General features: G+C 40.0%; 1 protein-coding gene across 1 annotated transcript in view; it reads right to left on the bottom strand.

Moving 5' to 3' along the window:
* MELK (maternal embryonic leucine zipper kinase) overlaps window positions 1–18785 on the bottom strand; it is a 66133-nt gene that overhangs the window by 42277 nt on the left and 5071 nt on the right. The window contains exons 5-7 of the mRNA XM_052645114.1: window positions 18364–18432; window positions 16550–16642; window positions 11169–11267 (exon numbers count right to left, since the gene is read on the bottom strand). Coding sequence (XP_052501074.1) covers window positions 11169–11267; window positions 16550–16642; window positions 18364–18432 — 261 coding nt within the window. The remainder of the gene's footprint in view (window positions 1–11168; window positions 11268–16549; window positions 16643–18363; window positions 18433–18785) is intronic.

The following is an 18785-nucleotide window of genomic DNA, read 5'->3' as shown; positions in this document are numbered from 1 at the left end:
AAATACCATAGCTTGCTCTTACCAGAGTCCTGTAGAAAACAGAGACAGCCTGGGGTTAGGACTCTACTATCTACTTACACTGATCGGAGAGTCATGATCTGAGTCTCCAGTCACAACCCGCACAGCCTCAAGTGCCCTTTGTCTTGCTCACGGTCAGAACCTCCATGTACTCCAGAGCGTCTCTGCTCATGCTGACTGGGTGCAGAGCCATGTACTGCTTGCTCTCTGGATATCAGCCTGCACAGGCTGGAATACTGTCCCCCTAAAACTGAAGTCCACCTGAACCTGTGAATGCACCCTTATTTGAAAACAGGGGCTTTTGCAGAAGTAATCAAGTTAAGATGTACTGGGTTAGGCTGGGTCCTAAATCCAAAATAACTGAGGGGTATTCTTATAAGAAGGGGGGCACTTAGACACAGAGACACAAACACACAGGAGAGAAGGCCACACGAAAACAGGGGCAGAGACTGGAGTGACACACCTGTAAACCAAGGACTGCCAAGGATTGCAGGCAAACACAAGAAGCCAGCGAGAGGCAAAAGAGGAGTTTCTCCAGATCCTTCAGAGACCATGGCCTGCTGACACCTTGGTTTTAGACTTCTAGTCTCCAGAACTGGAAGAATAAATATCTGCCATTTTAAGCCACCACCTTGTAGTACTTTGTGCCAACAACCGTAGAAAACTAACAGACCATCTCTATGGGCTTAACTCACTTGCATTATCTCTCTCCTATCATCACCTACCCATCCAAGGAGAATTCTGGTTCCGGCTTCCAGCCCTTTCTGGTCTGTTCCAACACACAAATAACAGTTCCTAACCAGAACTATGATAATAAATGTTATGCCATTAAATCCCAAAACGACCATCCAAAACACAAGTACTCTTAACTAAAAATAGCAGAATTCTACAGAAATCAGATATAAAGATGAATTTTCAGACCAAAGAACTGAATAACAAGAGCCACCAGGCTGATTCCAAGTTTCCCTTTGTCTCTTATTTTTCACCCCTTTGTTCATCCTAACTTGAATTCATGAAGTCTCTTTTAATAGATCCCCTGTGCTGTGCTATAAGCTAGTACTTACAGAGGCAATACTACCCACAGGTAGGCAAGGAGGACAAGTGAATGAGATGTATGGTGCTTGGTGCACTGGAAACAGGCAGAGCCTGGAATCATACTCTGTATTTGAATCCCAGTCTGCCTCTTATCTGCTCTTTGAACCTGTACAAGTTATGTCATTTTTCTGACCCTGTTTCCTAAGAGTAAGCTCTGGAGACAAACTGTCTATATCCAAATGTAGGACCTACCACTTACTAGCTGTGTGGAGGGGCTATGTAACCTCGCTGTGCCTCAGTTTCCTCATCTGGAAAAGAAATACAATAACAGTATCAATTCTGTAAACTGCTGCTAGCATTCAATGATTTAATACATAAAAAGCACTTAGCACAGGGTTAGGCACAGAATTAAGAACTCAGTATCTGCTAGTTTGTACTATTAAGGCTGCCTTCACTACTATTACCATTACTACTGTTACTGTCTGTGAAACAAGTACAGTGATGCTACTTACAGGGCATTACTGTATGTGGGATTATTCCACTAAAAGGAATAAAAGAGAATGTATGGGAAAACACTTGGCAAAGTGGCTGGCACCAGAGGCAATAAATGTTTGTTCAATCTGAAATAAAAAGAAGTGGGAGATAGGGCTACAAAGGGCAGAGAGATAGGGCAGACCAAAGATGGCATGGCAGCCAAAGCCATACATGGCAGGGTGCTAAATATTCAGTACAATAAAAACGGCTCGAGTCATTCTGAGGATGCACCTGCCCCCTCAGTAGTGCTTTGCCCCATCACAGCTGCCTCCGGATCTCAGGACTACTTGGTAAGAACAAATCAACTAGTCAAGTCCTGCTCATATCACCCACCTACTTTCCCTGCTTGGACAGAACAGCTCTGTAGAGCACCATCAACAAAGGAAGCATGAAGCCTGTGCCCCAGCACCATGACCTAACATTCTCAGCTTCATTCTCTACACTGAACTAGAATCCAGAGCTGAGTTCTGCTGCCAGGCTTACCCCAACCACTTATTTGTACACAGTACTCAAAAACACACAAAGCACTTGTATATATATTTTACCCTGTGCGGTGGGCAGGGATTACTAACCACATCACACAGGTGAGGAAACTATGTCTCAGCCAGGGAAATCAAATACCTATTCAATGTTATAAGGCACTGGTTCTCAACCGAGGGTGATGTTGTCCCCCGGGGAACATCTGGCAGTGTCAGGAGACATTTTTGATTGTCGTGATTTGGAGGCCGCTACTGGCATCTAGTGGGTGAAGGCCAGGGATACTGCTAAACACCCCACAATGCACAGGACAGTTCCCCACCACAAAGAATTATACAGTTCAAAATGTCATTGGTGCCAAAGTTGAGAAACACTGTTACAGAGCAATAAAGGGGCAGAGATAGTAAAGAAAGATATAATACTTATTGTATGGTACTGTGCTGGAAAGTCTAAGGATACCTAGAAGTAGAGAAAAAGGTTCCATCTTTAAATATTGAAAGTATGTATCTATTAATGGTCAAACAGAAAAGGCCTTAAACAAACAATTTCACCGGGGCAAAGCACCTCCACAAAAGGCCCTGTGTCAACCAAGCCTGTGCCCCTTAACCCTGGTTTATATCCAGTCTTTGGAGAATTCTTGTTTATTTAAGAGCTGATTACCTTGCAAATGAGAGCAAGAAACAGGTAATAGAGGGTGAAACCAGTTGGGAGGAAGGAAAAAAGATCTGTGTGCTAATAAGCAAGATAATCCTGGGAATACTGGTGAGCTTGGAATTGTTCAGTTTCCATACAGTACTAAGAAAAGCAGGTGATCTCTCCAACACATAACAGTACTGGAGTCAGCTCTATAATTGTAAAGTATTATCTCATAAAGAGATAACTTGCTCATTTCCCTTAAAATTATAATCCATACTTGTTAGAAAGCAATTTTACTTTCAAGCTACTCAACTTTCATTTACTAAATTAGTTATATTTCCTTAATGTTTGTGTACCCAGAACTGGAGTACAGTCATGCTTGTCTTTGAATGAAGTGATAGTGAATGAATAGAGGTGACATTAATAACATTAATACTCAGTCTATTAGTAACCATGCTGGAAACTGCAGTTTAGCATTTTGGTTAAAATAGTCAAAAAACACAAAAGCTAAACAAAGTCTGCCTTTTAAACAAGAGTTACATACAGTGTGTCAAATACTGCTGGGTTTTTCAATCAAACCAAGAACTGAGGGAGTGCTATTCCCAACTGAGGAATTTTTAGAACATTCTAGGCAAAGATACATACTGCATGCAAGTGATACGACACCTTAATTAGATTCAACCAGCAGACTGCATTACACTGTGACTCGGAACAATAGTTCTGAGCCAAGATTACAATAAATTTCAAAATCTATAATGTGTGAAATTAAATTCCACAATAATGCATAAAAGTCCTAATTTGAATCAATTTTCAACTTGCAAATACATGAAAAACTACAAAATGAAATTCAGAGGAAGAGAAACAAAGTATATACAGTATTAGTAAATAATATTAATTTAAATATTAGTATTAGTATTAATTTAAATATTAATTTAATATTAGTAAATGATATTAATTAGGAAGGCTAAAGCTCTATTGAACAAGAATTAGACATTTTCTACTCATTGCATGGAATAAATATTTGATTTACCCTAAATATCAAAACTTGGATCTAACAGATACTATTAGGATATAACACTTTTATGTTATCTTAAGGTAAGTTCTCTCCCTCAAAGGGTTCACCCAGAATCCACTAGTACATTCAATAAATAAATAAAAGTAGAGAACACTGAAATTTGCATGTTAGTACTAAATTTGTAGGTGTTAGATCCAAGTTTTGACTGTGTGGATCACAAAAAACTACGGAAAATTCTTAAAGAGATGGGAATATCAGACCACCTGACCTGCCTCCTGTAAAACCTGTATGCAGGTCAAGATGCAACAGTTAGAACTGGACATGGAACAACAGACTGGTTCAAAATTGGGAAAGGAGTACGTAAAGGCTGGATATTGTCACCTTACTTATTTAACTTACATGCAGAGTACATCATGTGAAACGCCAGGCTGGATGAAGCACAAGCTGGAATCAAGATTGTAGGGAGAAATTTCAATAACCTCAGATATGCAGATGATGACACCACACTTATGGCAGAAAGCAAAGAGGAACTAAGAGCCTCTTGATGAAGGTGAAAGAGAAGAGCAAAAACACTGGTTTAAAATAAAACTCAACCTTCAAAAAACTAAGATCATGGCATCTGGTCCCATAACTTCATGGCAAATAGATGGGGAAACAATGGAAACAGTGATGTACTTTTATTTTCTCGGGCTCCATAATCACTGTGGATGGTGACTGCAGCTATGAAATTAAAATATGCCTGCTCCTTGGAAGAAAAGCAATGACAAACCTAGACAGAGTATTAAAAAACAGAGACATTACTTTGCCAACAAAGGTCTGTACAGTCAAAGCTATGGTTTTTCCAGTAGTCATGTACGGATGTGAGAGCTGGACAATAAAAAGGCTTAGCACCAAAGAACTAATACCTTCGAACTGTGGTGCTGGAGAAGACTCTTGACAGTCCCTTGGACTGCAAGGAGATTAAACCAGTCAACCCTAAAGGAAATCAACCCTGAATATTCACTGGAAGGACTGATGTTGAAGCTGAAACTGCAATATTCTGGCCACCTGATGTGAAGAGCTGACTCACTGGAAAAGACCCTGATGCTGGGAAAGATTGAGGGCAGGAGGAGAAGGGGACGACAGAGGATGAGATGGTTGGATGACATCACCGACTTCAATGGACATGAGTTTGAGCAAACTTTGGGAGTTGGTAAAGGACAGAGAAGCCTGGTATGCTGTAGTCCATGTGGTCGCAAAGAGTGAGACGCGACTACACGACTGAACAACTGACCCATAACTCTTTAAGGAATTTTCTTATATGCACAATGTACAAAATGACTACTTAAAAACTACTTAAATACCCATTAACCTAGGATTGTTTAGATAAATTAAGGTATATAATTTATCTATAAAAATTTTTTAAATTTATATTTCAGATAAAGTACACAATTTAAATTAAGGTACATAAATTAAGGCTGGTTTAGATAAAGTATAATACACTGCAATTCTAAGAATATATGGAATTTAGAAAGATGGTAACGATGACCCTATATGCAAGACAGCAAAAGAGACACAGATATAAAGAACAGACTTTTGGACTCTGTGGGAGAAGGCGAGGGTGGGATGATTTGAGAGAATAGCATTGAAACATGTATATTATCATATGTGAAATAGATCACCAGCCCAGGTTCGATGCATGAGACAGGGTGCTCAGGGCTGGTGCACCAGGATGACCCTGAGGGATGGGATGGGGAGGGAGGTGGGAGGGAGTACACCCATGGTTGATTCATATGAATGTATGGCAAAAACCACCACAATATTGTAAAGTAATTAGCCTCTAATTAAAATTTTTTAAAAAAAGAAAAAAAATTCTATGAAAAGTTCTGAGCTGGGTATGAAATGGTATGATTTCCAACACATACCGTTAGAAGACAAGATACAGAACAGTGTTTGTGTTATGCTACCATCTGTATGACAAAACTGGGAAAGGGGTAGCATAAAGAGATAAAATAAAAGATTCCTTATATAGATTAATCTGGAAAAAATACATAAAAATCTGATATACACTTTGTAAGAGGTTAAATAAACAACATTATGCCAATAAACTAAAAAATTTAGACAAAATAGACACATTCGTTATGCTCAAAACTGAACTCCTTATCATCGGTGCTCTACCAGCAATCTTCTCCATCTCAGTTGATGGCAATTCCAACTTTCTTGTTGCTCAAGTTACTCCCCTCATCCCATCCATCAGCAAATTACACTAGCAATACCTTCAAAAGACAACAGATTAGTCTAAACATATATCCTGACTATGGAGGTGGCTACATGAATCTCTCTGTGTTAAAATCTGTAAATTGTTACACATAAAATTTTTATTTTACTCTGTGTTCATTTTAAAATAATGAAAAAAAAAAAAAAAAGACACCTAGAATCCAACCACTTCTCACTACCTCAATGGCTACCGTCTCGTCTGAAAATTACTGCCACATTCCCCTCACCCATCTCCCTGGTTCTCCTCTTTGCTCTTTATAGCCTATCTCCACACAGTAGCCACTGTGGTCTTGATAAAATCTGAACAAGACCATGTCTGTTTTCTGCTTAGAACCCTCTGGTGGTTCCCTATTTCACTTAGAGAAAAAGCCAGAATCTTTGAAAGCTACCGAGCCCAGGGCAGTTGGAGCTCCGAGCCTCTGAGACTTCGTTTCTGTGGCTCTCCTACTCAGCCCCACTCCAGTGGCATGGGCCCTCTGCTCTCCCTTGACTACACCAGACACGCTTCTACCTACCAGCCTTTGCTCTGCTCTCCTGCCTGAAATATTCTCTGCCTCGATGACCACTTGACTAACATTCTCACCTCCTTCTCACCAAATCTTGCTTAAATCTCACCTCTGACTACCTTATTTAATATTTAATAATTCAACCAGGATCATGGCATCCAATCCCATCACTTCATGGCAAATAGATGGGGAAACAGTGGAAATAGTGGGTGACTTTATTTTTTGGGGTTCCAAAATCACTGCAGATGGTGATTGCACCCATGAAAAGACACTTACTCCTTGGAAGGAAAGTTCTGACCAACCTAGACAGCATATTAAAAAGCAGAGACATTACTTTGCCAACAAAGGTCCGTCTAGTCAAGGCTATGGTTTTTCCAGTAGTCATGGATGGATGTGAGAGTTGGAGTATAAAGAAAGCTGAGCATTGAAGAACTGATGCTTTTGAACTGTGGTGTTGGAGAAGACTCTTGAGAGTCCCTTGGACTGCAAGGAGATCCAACCAATCCATCCTAAAGGAGATCAGTCCTGGGTGTTCATTGGAAGGACTGATGTTGAAGCTGAAACTCCAATATTTTGGCCACCTGATACGAAGAGCTTACTCATTTGAAAAGACCCTGATGCTGGGAAAGATTGAGGGCAGGAGAAGAAGGGGACGACAGAGGATGAGATGGTTGGATGGCATCACCGACTCAATGGATATGGGTTTGGGTAGACTCCGGCAGTTGGTGATGGACAGGGAGGCCTGGCATGCTGTGGTTCATGGGGTCGCAAAGAGTCGGATCCGACTGAGAGACTGAACTGAACTGAATGCAACCAGCCCTTCTTTTTCCCTTCACACTTCTCCATCTATTCTCCTGATTCCTTTTTACCCTGCTCAATGTTTTCTTTTTTCTAAAGCACGTGAAAGTGAAAGTGAAATGGCTCAGTCGTGTCTGACTCTTTGCGAACCCATGGACTGTAGCCTACCAGGCTTCTCCGTCCATGGGATTTTCCAGGCAAGAGTACTGGAGTGGGTTGCTATTTCCTTCTCCAGGGGATCTTCTCGACCCAGGGATTGAACCTGTGTCTCCCGCATTATAGGCAGACGCTTTTACCGTCCAAGCCACCAGGGAAGTCGATCATCTTTTAATACAGTTTATTCATTATACCTATTACCTCTTTCTACCACTATCAGTATTTTTTTCCCTGCCACTGTAATATAAACTCCATGGGGGCAGGGACTTTCCTCTGTTTTACTCACAGATAGTGACATATCCCAAGCATCTAGAAAAGTGCCTGGCACAGATAGGTGTATAGAAACTGTTTAAGATTTAAGAATTACATCCTAAGATGAGTAAGCAGTGAGGACGCTGAGATAATGGAAAGCCAGTTTACCTAGGATGATGCCTACAGCTTACACTCTGGCTTGAGTAAAGTAGGAAAGAAGCCCCTGGAGAGCTTTCAGTAAAGTACTGAGATCTTACTATTAAAATCTTCCCATAAAAAAGTCACTGTTGGAGATGGATTTTCAAGCATATTCCATAACACCCAAAAATTTCAAGCTTAAACCGCCTCTCCACACTCACACACACATACACAAAATAAACAGTGAAAGGAAGAATAGTCTCCAATTAACCTTATGTGGCTAGTAAAATCTTGAAGCCAAAAAAAAACCAAAAGAATTCTAGAAAGGAAAACTACATATTCATCTCTGAACAAATTTTAAGTCCTGGACAAAATATTGGCAAACCAAATTTAGAAATGCATGTCAGTCATAATAGCTAACATTTACTGAACATTACACTAAATGAACTCACTCATTTAATCCTGACAACCATGTGTTGTGAATACTATTACCTATTTTACAGATGAAGAAGCTGACATACAGAGAGGCTACCTAACTTGCCGAAGACCATAGGCATAAAGTAGAGATCCTAGAGTTTTAAAATATCAATGAGATTCTGATTTAACTTCTCTGGGGGCTGGACCTGATGGTTTTTAAAGCACCCCAAGTGATGCTGTTATGCTGCCAGGGTTGTAAACCAGTGCACTAAGTCCATAGCTAAGGCTTCCCCCACCCTGAGACAGATTCCATGGACACAGCCAGGGCGAGAGATGTTTTAGTGAAAATTTAAATATGAAACAAGAAGCAGAGAGGAGAACTCTAGGACCATGTGTCCCCACACTGTCTTTCTAAAATTCTAGGAGGTTTAAGATTTCAGGCTATTAACACCTAACAGATCCATTTTTCTTCATCTTTGGAGAAATTTGTCTGTCAGTTTATTTCTTTAGCATGGAGTACCCCCAACCCCCAAAAAGAGTATGGTAAAACATACTAGCAGCTTATAATACTAAGGTTATTTTCAGAACAAAAAGCAGAGGCCACTTTAAAGAAAGAGTAGCAAAAAAAAGGGACTAACTCAAGAGGTCAACCATATATTTTTCAAAAGTATAACTGGAAAACTGTCCCTGAGCTGCCCAAAGACCAAGCCTCCTTCCCACTCCACATATGCTAACTAAAGCTGAAGCTACAAAGGGATCTTAGCATTGTTCTCCTTGTATCCTGCTGCTAACCAGGGGGCTGTGGCTCTGTGAGGCCAGGAACTGCTGTCCCAGGCAGCACTGCTAGTAGAGCCAAGGCAGTACCTGCTACCCCATGAAGGGTGAGGTGAGGTGAGGTGAGGTGAGGTCGCTCAGTCGTGTCCGACTCTGCGACCCCATAAAGTTTAGAGGAGGCTTTGTGAGACAGAATGGGGAGAAACACGTGCTGTCCTGGCTACCCTGGCCGGCTCCAGCCCACTGCCCCATCCATCCCCCTCTCCAGGGAGAAGCACACATGCTCACAGTTCCCCAAAACATGAGCAGCAGCTACTGCTAACACCACTTCTCTTTGATCCTGCAGAATCAGAGCTCCTTAGCCTTCAAGAAACCGGAACTACTACAGCTCCATCACTTCCCAAAACTACTCGTGTAGTTTTGGCACTGATTTTTAAAGCATTTTCCAGGGTAGGATACAGGAAAAACTATTAAGCCTAATAAATAACTGCAGATTGAACTCTGTACCCTTAGCCTTGGTTGTTCTGTAGAGCAGGCAATAAGCCAACTGTCTCTGCCACTTTCAACCCTGTGTGCTATTTCCCAGAAATAGGAGCTGATGTAGGCAGCCTCCCTACAAAAGGGAGTTAGAGACCTAATGGTCCTGACACAGAAAACTTCTGGTCATTTCTCCCCATGCTACTCCCATTATGCCTTTGCGGATACTGTCCACCAGACACACTCTCTCCCACATGGCTTTCTCAAGTGCTTCTTACCTTTCAAAGCCCAGCTCAAACCTCACTTCCTGTAAGATGTTCTCCCAAATCCCACATCCACTCCTGCATTAACTTCACTTACACCTGTTATAAAATGGCATCCCTCACCCTTTCCCCTTTTTATTTTCATTTTTTTGAATTTTTTATTTTGCATTGGGGTATAGCCAATTAACAATGTTGTGACAGTTTCAGGTGAACAGTGAAGGGACTCAGCCACATATACACGTTAAGGAGTTTGGGATGGTCATGTATGTACACCCTGCCGTATTTAAAATGGATAACCAACAAGGGACAACACAGGGAATTCTGCTCAGTGTTATGTGGCAGCCTGGATGGAAGGGGTTTGAAGGGAAAATGCAATACATGTATGCTGAACTACCAGGGAAGCCCTTTCCCCTTTTTAGATAGCCATATATCTGTCTCCAGCAAGCAATCTGGCCCTGGGGGAAAATGACCAAGTTTCATAGATCTTTGTTCATGCTTTTCAGTATCTCAAAGAAGACCGTCAGGAAATATTTGTTACACAGAACGAAGTCCAGCTGCATTGAGAAGCTGCTCTGCTGGTCTGACCTTGGTTTGCTATGGACACAATGTGGTGCTCTTGCTCTTTACATGTCTTCTATTGTTAGCGTGCTTTGAATACAACTCATTAAAAAGAATTCTACTACTTTCCTTCCCATGTGATTTCTTATTTTTTTAATTGAATATAGTTCATATAACATAAAATTCACTTTTAAAGTATACACTTTAGTGGTCCTTAATATATTCACCAAATTGTGTAATCATCACCACTGGCTAATTCTATAATGTTTTCCTCAACCCAAAAAGAAACCCTTTACCCTTAAGTAGTCACCCCCCACTGCCCCATAATCTCAGATCTACTATCTCTAATATGTATGATTTTAACAAAACTTACAACGCTCTTCATTGTGGTTATATTATACCTTAAAGCTAATTTTATCTTCAAAAAAAAAAAGCTTCTCTCGTTTTAACATAACTCAAAAGAAAAATGTGATTTAACACAGCAACTTGCTAAGGCATCATTTCAGGATACAAACTAAAAATTCTTACCAGGAAAATCAGCTTACATGTTTACTTTCCCATTTGTTTTTGTTTTGTTAAGCTTCTTATTGAAGAATATAATATACATATAGAAAAGGACATCTATCATAGGGTATATCTTGATAAGTTTTCAAAAACTGAATACATAAGTATAATCAGCATTCAGATCAAAAATCAAACATGTCTCTCAGTCACTACCCACCTCCAAAGAGTGACCACTATCCTTACTTCTAACAGCATAGATTACTTCTGCCTGTTTCTGTATTTTTATAAATAGAAGCATATAATTTGCAGTATAATAAACTCTCACAATGAAATTCTATGCCTTGTAATACTCACCATAATCTTTTTGTACAAAGCCATGACATTATCATCATCAAATGGTAGAAAGCCACACATAAGTACATATAAGAGTATGCCCATGCTCCAAACATCTGCCTGAGGAGAAAAAAATCAAAAGACAAAAAAATCAGGACACATTTCAAAATAGCAGTACACAGAATCTTTACAGAGCTGGAAAAGAACTCAGAGATCATCCAGTTCAACCAGCTCATTCTACAATGTGAAGCCCAGAAAAGGAAGACTCATCCAAAGTCACCCAGCCAACAGCAGGCCACCCAGGCAGGTCTCTCGACTTCCAGTTCAGTGCACTCCCTGCCAATGCTTAATAGAAAATCTTTTCCAGTTGGCTGGATTGGGCATGATAAGGAAGAAGATGAGGCTAAGTCTCTGATTCTGAAAGAGAAAATATAGTGCTACTGAGGGTTTATTACATATGAGGATTATGTAAACATGCATGAGAAAATCAAAACAAGTTTTAAAATTTACTACTGATAATCTGCAAATGTGACTAAGCTGCACTGTAAAGTCCTCTCTATGTAGAGAAACCTTAATAAAGTTCAACAAATGACTTTTCAAGGATCACGGCTAGAAATTAGCCTGCCAGTACAAATAGCCCTACAAATCTCAAAATCCCAGAAATGAGTTAACCTTTACGTAAGATAGCCATTTGACCACTGGCTGAGAAGTCACAGTTCCCACCCTCATTTGAGCCTTGGAAAAACTTTAGTTTTTATACTAAATAACACCAATCTCACACTGAATCCTGCCTACCAAATCACATCATATTATTAGGACTCAACAAGGAAACCCTGGGTGAACAGTGTACTTTCAAGTGAACAACTGATTCTTCTTCCAAGCTGCAGAAGGTCAGAAATTAACCATTTATGCCTGAAAGATGTCAAATGCTTCATCTATAAATTGAGTCTTGGTGGCATGGCACTCCTGACTGGGGTGTTAAAGTTAAGGCAGAGAGGCTACACAGGAGAAGCACAGGTGGGAAAACTGTATTGGGTACCATACTATGAGCGGAAGTGGAGGAAGTGCTGAAGCTCTACTAGGTGGGGGAGAGGGAGACAGACAGCTGTTCTGCCAGGTGGTAACAGTGCTAAGGAGAAAAATCAAGCAGGCTAAGAGGACAGGAAGGAAGATTCATGGCAGAAGGAGCAACAGGGATAGAGGTGGAACAGCAGAGGTCAGTGGGGCTGGAGCAGAGTGACCAGGAAGGAAGAAGAAGGAAAGGAAGAGATCAAGTCCTGAGGCTTTGGAGTGGGAGCACTGACCCCAAGACCCTAGACTAACAGAGAACTAACCCTAGGGAGTATCGAATAGTGAGAACGCACACAAAGGAAACCACTTGAATTTAAGAATACAAGACCCAGCATCACCCAACCACCAGCAGAACATCTAAACAACAAACAAAACAAAAATACAAACCCAGTCATCAGCAGACAGGATTACCACCTCACTCAGCCTTGCCCATCAGAGAAAAAACAAACAAAAAACCTCAGCACAAATCTCACCCTATATACGAAGCTTACACAAACCAGTGGACCAACCTTAGGAGGGCAGAAACCAAAAGGAAGAAAGAATTCAACCTTGCAGCCTGTGAAGAAGAGACCTCAAACACAGTAAGTTTAAATAAATAATGAAAAGGCAGAGAAATACTACACAAATGAAGGAACAAACCAGAAACATCTAAGGCCAAATAAATGAAGAGGAACTAGGCAAATTCCCTGAAAAAGAATTCAGAATGATAGTAAAGATGATCAAACCCCTTGAAAACAAAATGGAGAAAATGCAAGACTCAATTAACCAAGACCTAGAAGAATTAAAGAATAAACATACAGAGACAAACAACACAATTACTGTAATTAAAAATACTCTGCTGCTGCTACTAAGTCGCTTCAGTCGTGTCTGACTCTGTGCGACCCCAGAGACGGCAGCCCACCAGGCTCCCCTGTCCCTGGGATTCTCCAGGCAAGAACACTGGAGTGGATTGCCATTTCCTTCTCCAATGCATGAAAGTCAAAAGTGAAAGTGAAGTCACTCAGTTGTGTCCGACTCTTAGCGACCCCATGGACTGCAGCCCACCAGAAAAATACTCTAGAAGCAATCAATAGCAGAATATCTGAAGCATAAGAATGAATCAGTAAACTGGAAGACAAAATGGTGGAAATAACTTCTGAAGAGCAGAATAAAGTAAAAAGAATGAAAAGAACTGAGGATAGTCTCAGAGACCTCTGTGACAATATCAAACGCACCAACATTTGAATTATAGGGGTCCCAGAAGAAGAAGAGAAAAACAAAGGGTATGAGAAATTTTTTGAATTGATTATAGTTGAAATTTTCCCCAGCACGGAAAAGGAAATAGTCAATCAAGTCCAAGAGGTGTAAAGAGTCCCATGCAGGATAAACCCAAGGAGAAACACACCAAGACACATACTAATCTAACAAAGACTAAACACAAAGAAAGTGGCTACACAGGAAAGAGTGGGCTAATATGGCCTCATCAAATGCCATAAGAAGAGGTTAACAGAGAGACTTCCTCTGAGAAATTACAAAAGGAATTAGAGATGTTTACCATGGAACATTCCATAAAGCATGATCTGAACCATGAGCAACAGAATAATCTAAATTACTTATTTAAGAAAGAGGATTCCTAGAGCCCCACCTTAGAAAACAAAACTAAAATCTCTAAATATACTGCCCTGAGTTCTGCATATTTTAATAAGTGCCCCTAGACAATACCTTGGTACACTGTCCTTAAGAAATTATCCTAGAAGGATGGAAAACTGAACTAAAATGGATAAGAAAGCAAGATCCCGTAGGAAAACCTTGATGCATTCAAACCAGCAGAGCCTCATCACCAGACCTCTAGGAATCTTGTGAGCATCAGGCATGTGATTACCACTCCTTCTAGGAGACTAGAAAGAGTACAGGTGTGAGGTAGAGCCTCACTCAGTTCAAATCTTGACCCACAGTTGCTAGTTGTGATCCTGCAAAGGCACTTAATTTCTGAGCCCCAGTATCTTCATCATCTTTATCTTATGAAACAGAGTAACAGCATTCACTCCAAGGGATTTTTGTGCAGATTAAATGAAAATTATAAAAAGGATCTACCATGTGGAATCCTTGTGCATTATTACAGGAATGTAAAATGCTGCTGCCACTACGGAAAACAGTATGGCAGTTCCTCAAAAAATTAAAAATAGAACTACCATATGATCTAGCAATTCCACATTCGGGTATATATCCGAAAGAACTGAAAGCAAGGTCTCAAAGAGATATTTGTGTCTACCAGCATTATTCACAATAACCAAAAGATAAAAGTAACCCTAAATGTCCATGGATAAATGCATAAATAAAATATGGTGTATACATGTAATGGTGTATTACTCAGACTTAAAAAGGAGGGAAATTCTGATACATGCTCCACAATATGGATGAACCTTGAAAATATTACACTAATAAAAGCAGTCACACAAAAAAACAAATACCGTATGAGTCCATAATACAAGGTCCCTAGCCTAGTCAAACTGACACAGATAGAAAGTAAAAGGATAGCTGCCAGGGGAGCGAGTGGCTAACGGAGTTATTATTTAATAGATATAGTCTCAGTTTTGCAAGATTAAAAGAGCTCTGGAGATTGACTGCACCATAATATGAATGTACCTAATACTACTGAATTGTACATTTAAACGTAGTTCAAATAGGAACTGTATCCTTATAAACAGTAAGATGGCAAATATTATGTCATGTGTATTTTACCACAATTGAAAGAAAAAAAAAAGATCTACCATGATTCCAGGACTATGATAAATATTCAGTAAAAGTTTGTCCATTTCTTATGATGCCCCGAGAAGGCCACAATATCACCTCTGTGGTATTTCTGCCAAAAGTGCATAACCCAAAACTAATCAAACAAATTCAACTTGATGGCCATTTTATAAAATAACCGGCTTTCCCCCCAAATTTCAAGGTCATGAAGATGAAAAAAGCCTAAGGAAGTCTTCCAGATTAAAGAACAAAGAAATGCAACAGTGCAACGCATGATCCTGAATGGAATCCTGGACTGGAGGGAAAATATAGCTGTAAAAGACATGACTGGTACAATCAACACCATCTGAACGTGAATTGTGGGTTAAATAAATTGTACCAATGTTAAACTCTCTGATTTTGATAACTAAAGTGAATTTATTTTGATAACTAAAAGAGGGACATCTTGGGAATTTCCCAGCAGTCCAGTGGTTAGGATTCAGCACTTTCACCACCGTGGCCCAAGTTCAATCAATCCCTGGTGAGTGAACTAAGATCATCCCACAAGCCACACAGCATGGCCAAAAATAAATAAATAAATAAATAAGAAAGCCCTTCTTTTAGGAAATATATACATAGCATTTAATGATAAACGGGTATGATGTCTCCAACTTACTCTCAATTGGTTCAAAACATAATTCACATGTATATAAACATAGAGAATACTAAAACAAATAGGGAAAAATGTAAACAGTTGTAAACTTGGCAAAATATATATAGAAGTTTCTCATTCCATATTTGTACCTATTCTGTAAGTCTGAGAATATATCCAAATAAAAGGTCACCAAAAACAAGTTAGTCCTCATCTTCTCATGTTACAAATTAAGTAAACTGGCATATCTCAAAGTTTCTCCCACATAACACCAGTTCCAAAAGATGCTCCACATAAAAAGTGGATTCTGTAGGCGCATGAAACTGAAACCAGCTGCTCTCTGTGATGGTCTCCTCCCAGAGGACATTGTACAGAACATATTAAGATTCAGAAACATCCTGAACTAAAGGAAACTGTTCAACCCAGTATTTCCAGAGCTTTTGACAACTAAACCTTTTCCATTTTACAACAATATCAGCAAAATCGGTACTCCAAAGAGTGTAAAGGGCTAACTAGCATGCGGTAGCCAATAGTTAAGCGGCAATACCCAGGGCTTTCTGAGCCTAGGCCTCTTACACAGGACTGCAGGCCTCGGATAGCTGGCTGTGGATCAAGCACAGCCAGCTATCCGAGGTCTTCTCTGTGCTAAACACCATCTCTGCAAACTAAGCCTATAATCCGGGCCTCATACTCTACCTGGCTGAACTAATCAGTCTAAATTATGGCATCGTTAAACACAAAACACCAGAAATATATCTTTGTTTCACAAGAATATTATGCATTATTATATTTATTGCAAGCTGTTCATTTCCCTTATTACTGTACATATCTCACTCTCTGACTGGACAACTCTTTGATTAACAAGTTTATTTCTTACCTCATTACATCCTCAACACACAGTGCCTGACTCACTGCAGATCACCAGTAAACATATATGGATCATATATTGAATTAATCACTGAATAATTACCTCTGATCCCAGATATGATTTGCCTTGTATTAATTCAGGTGCTGCATAAGCAAGACTCCCACAGCAGGTCTGCAGGTGATAATCCTTGTTACCCTGCCAGTAAGATAAAAATGAAACACTTATTAACTACAGCCCTTAAGAGAATTAAAACCCTGATAAACATTCTTCCAAAATAAGCAAAGAGACGCTAGGTAAGAGTTACTGCAAATGATAAGAGACATTCTGCCGCCAACTCAATACTCTGCCCGTGTGCGTGCGTGCACGTGTGGCTTCCTCTTCTCCGGATTTCCAACACCACCAAGACCTGGCATGAAAAAAATCCTTCTCCCCTTAGCTCAGTCAAGTTCATTCTTCCCTAGGCATCCATTTGCAGAATAATCAGTTTAGCATACATCCAAGCACCCAAGTCCTCCCACTCCCAAGTACTCAAGAAAAAAGGATTATTTCTCTGAAGGACCCCATCTCCAATAGCAAATCTTTACCAATATATAAGTGTCTTTTCCCCAAGAGGGAAGAGAGCAAACACTACACAAAACAAACCCTTGGGAGTCTGTTTTCTAGACTTGGTTATAACACAGATCATGACCTCAGCCTCCAGATCTGTTCAAATAAAGATCCTCTGGTCTCCCACAGAAATATGGTGACATAATGCAAATGATATCACCGCCTAACACTTCTACAGAGTTCCACAAATGGCAAATGACTTATGAAATTATAAGATTTCATTTACAACTGCAACAGCACACCCAGAAGTTAGCTCCTCAGCAGAAAGCTGAGGCCACCTTCTCCCAGTCAAGTCTTGCTTTGTGAGATGGAGTCTGTGTGGGTTGAATCCGTGGCAGCCATAAATAAAGGCTGCCAGAGTCTGTCACAAACATTCTCCACTGCCTCCTGTGACGAACATGACTTAAACCAGCTTAACGGCTCAAAGTAAGCTTTATCTTTATTGCTTGTCGATCAGAAAAACGCCTTCTTGCATTTGGTTCCCAGACACAAGACTCGACTGACAATCTCTGAAGAGCCAAGGGAAGGAGAGGAAAATCAGAAAGAATCAGACGTTCAGCCAAAGGGGCAAAATCTGCCTCCCTTTGCACCCAGGTAGTTCTGATTGGGGCAGGAAATAATCATGGGACTCGAAGGGGCTGAGACAAGTCTGAAATTTCAACATTCTTAATGAGGGTAGACAGTTCATTTTAGAGACTGTAAGTACCATCATTAGAGGACTCAAGAGGAAGCCTCCAACAGCAGCCACACAGGAGAAAGTTCAAAGTCACCTCAAAGAGAAGGTATTAACTATGGAGTGCAAATTAAGGAAATAATTCATGGTATAAATTTTAAAGTACATATGGACTTTTTCCTTCTTCTTTTATAAGGAAAAGGGATTGTCTCTCAAAATGTAACTAATTGTCAGTTATATAACCATTTGAATAATAAAGAATAGATTTTCACTAGATTTCCTGAAATGCATATCTAAACAAAGAAAGGCATCATCTAACAGGAACATACTCCAACTGCAAACACGTGGTCAATTCAGCATTCACACTGTGATGGCTTCCTGACACTTCAGTCCTGCAAATTCCCTCACAGCATACCCATGGGGTTTTCAGCAGGACCAACCCTGGACCTAGAGCAGTGGTTTTCAACCTTGGCTACATGTTAAAATCATCAAGAGAACTTATAAAAAGCATGAAATTTAGCATTTTTCTCAATGGATGCAACCAGGCTCACTAAATACTAAATGGAAGTTAGTGTAAGATAACAGGCAAGAGGTGCACTGGCAAAGGAAATAAACTCATTTTTATCTCTGCGCTTACCTTGGGTTTTGCACAGAGACCAAAGTCAATCAGCTTTAATTTATGATATTCGTCAAACAACAAATTTTCCTGAAAAAAAAAAAAAAAGACATTTTCGTAACTATATAGTTTTCCTTATGTTACATCCCACCTCTAGCTATTCCTAAAAGCACTTTAAGGTTGGGTACAGAGTAAAAAAATCAATTAAAAAAAAAAAAAGAATGAAGTGACAAGAATACAAGGAAAGAGAAGAGGAGAGGAATGTTGATAACTATCCTGCTTCCCCTCAAGACACATTAGCATAAACCACTTTCTCCTTGGTACTCTGAGGTTCAACTACAAGCAAACATGATTCAAATCAAAGAGTTGGATAAAAACAAAGAGAAAAGGACAGAAACTGCCATATCTTGTTAGGGCAATTCTAGATCTCAAACCCTAGTATC

The sequence above is a fragment of the Budorcas taxicolor genome, chromosome 8, assembly GCF_023091745.1.
Source record: "Budorcas taxicolor isolate Tak-1 chromosome 8, Takin1.1, whole genome shotgun sequence".
NCBI lineage: Eukaryota > Metazoa > Chordata > Mammalia > Artiodactyla > Bovidae > Budorcas > Budorcas taxicolor.
This window is presented reverse-complemented; position numbering and strand designations above follow the sequence as displayed.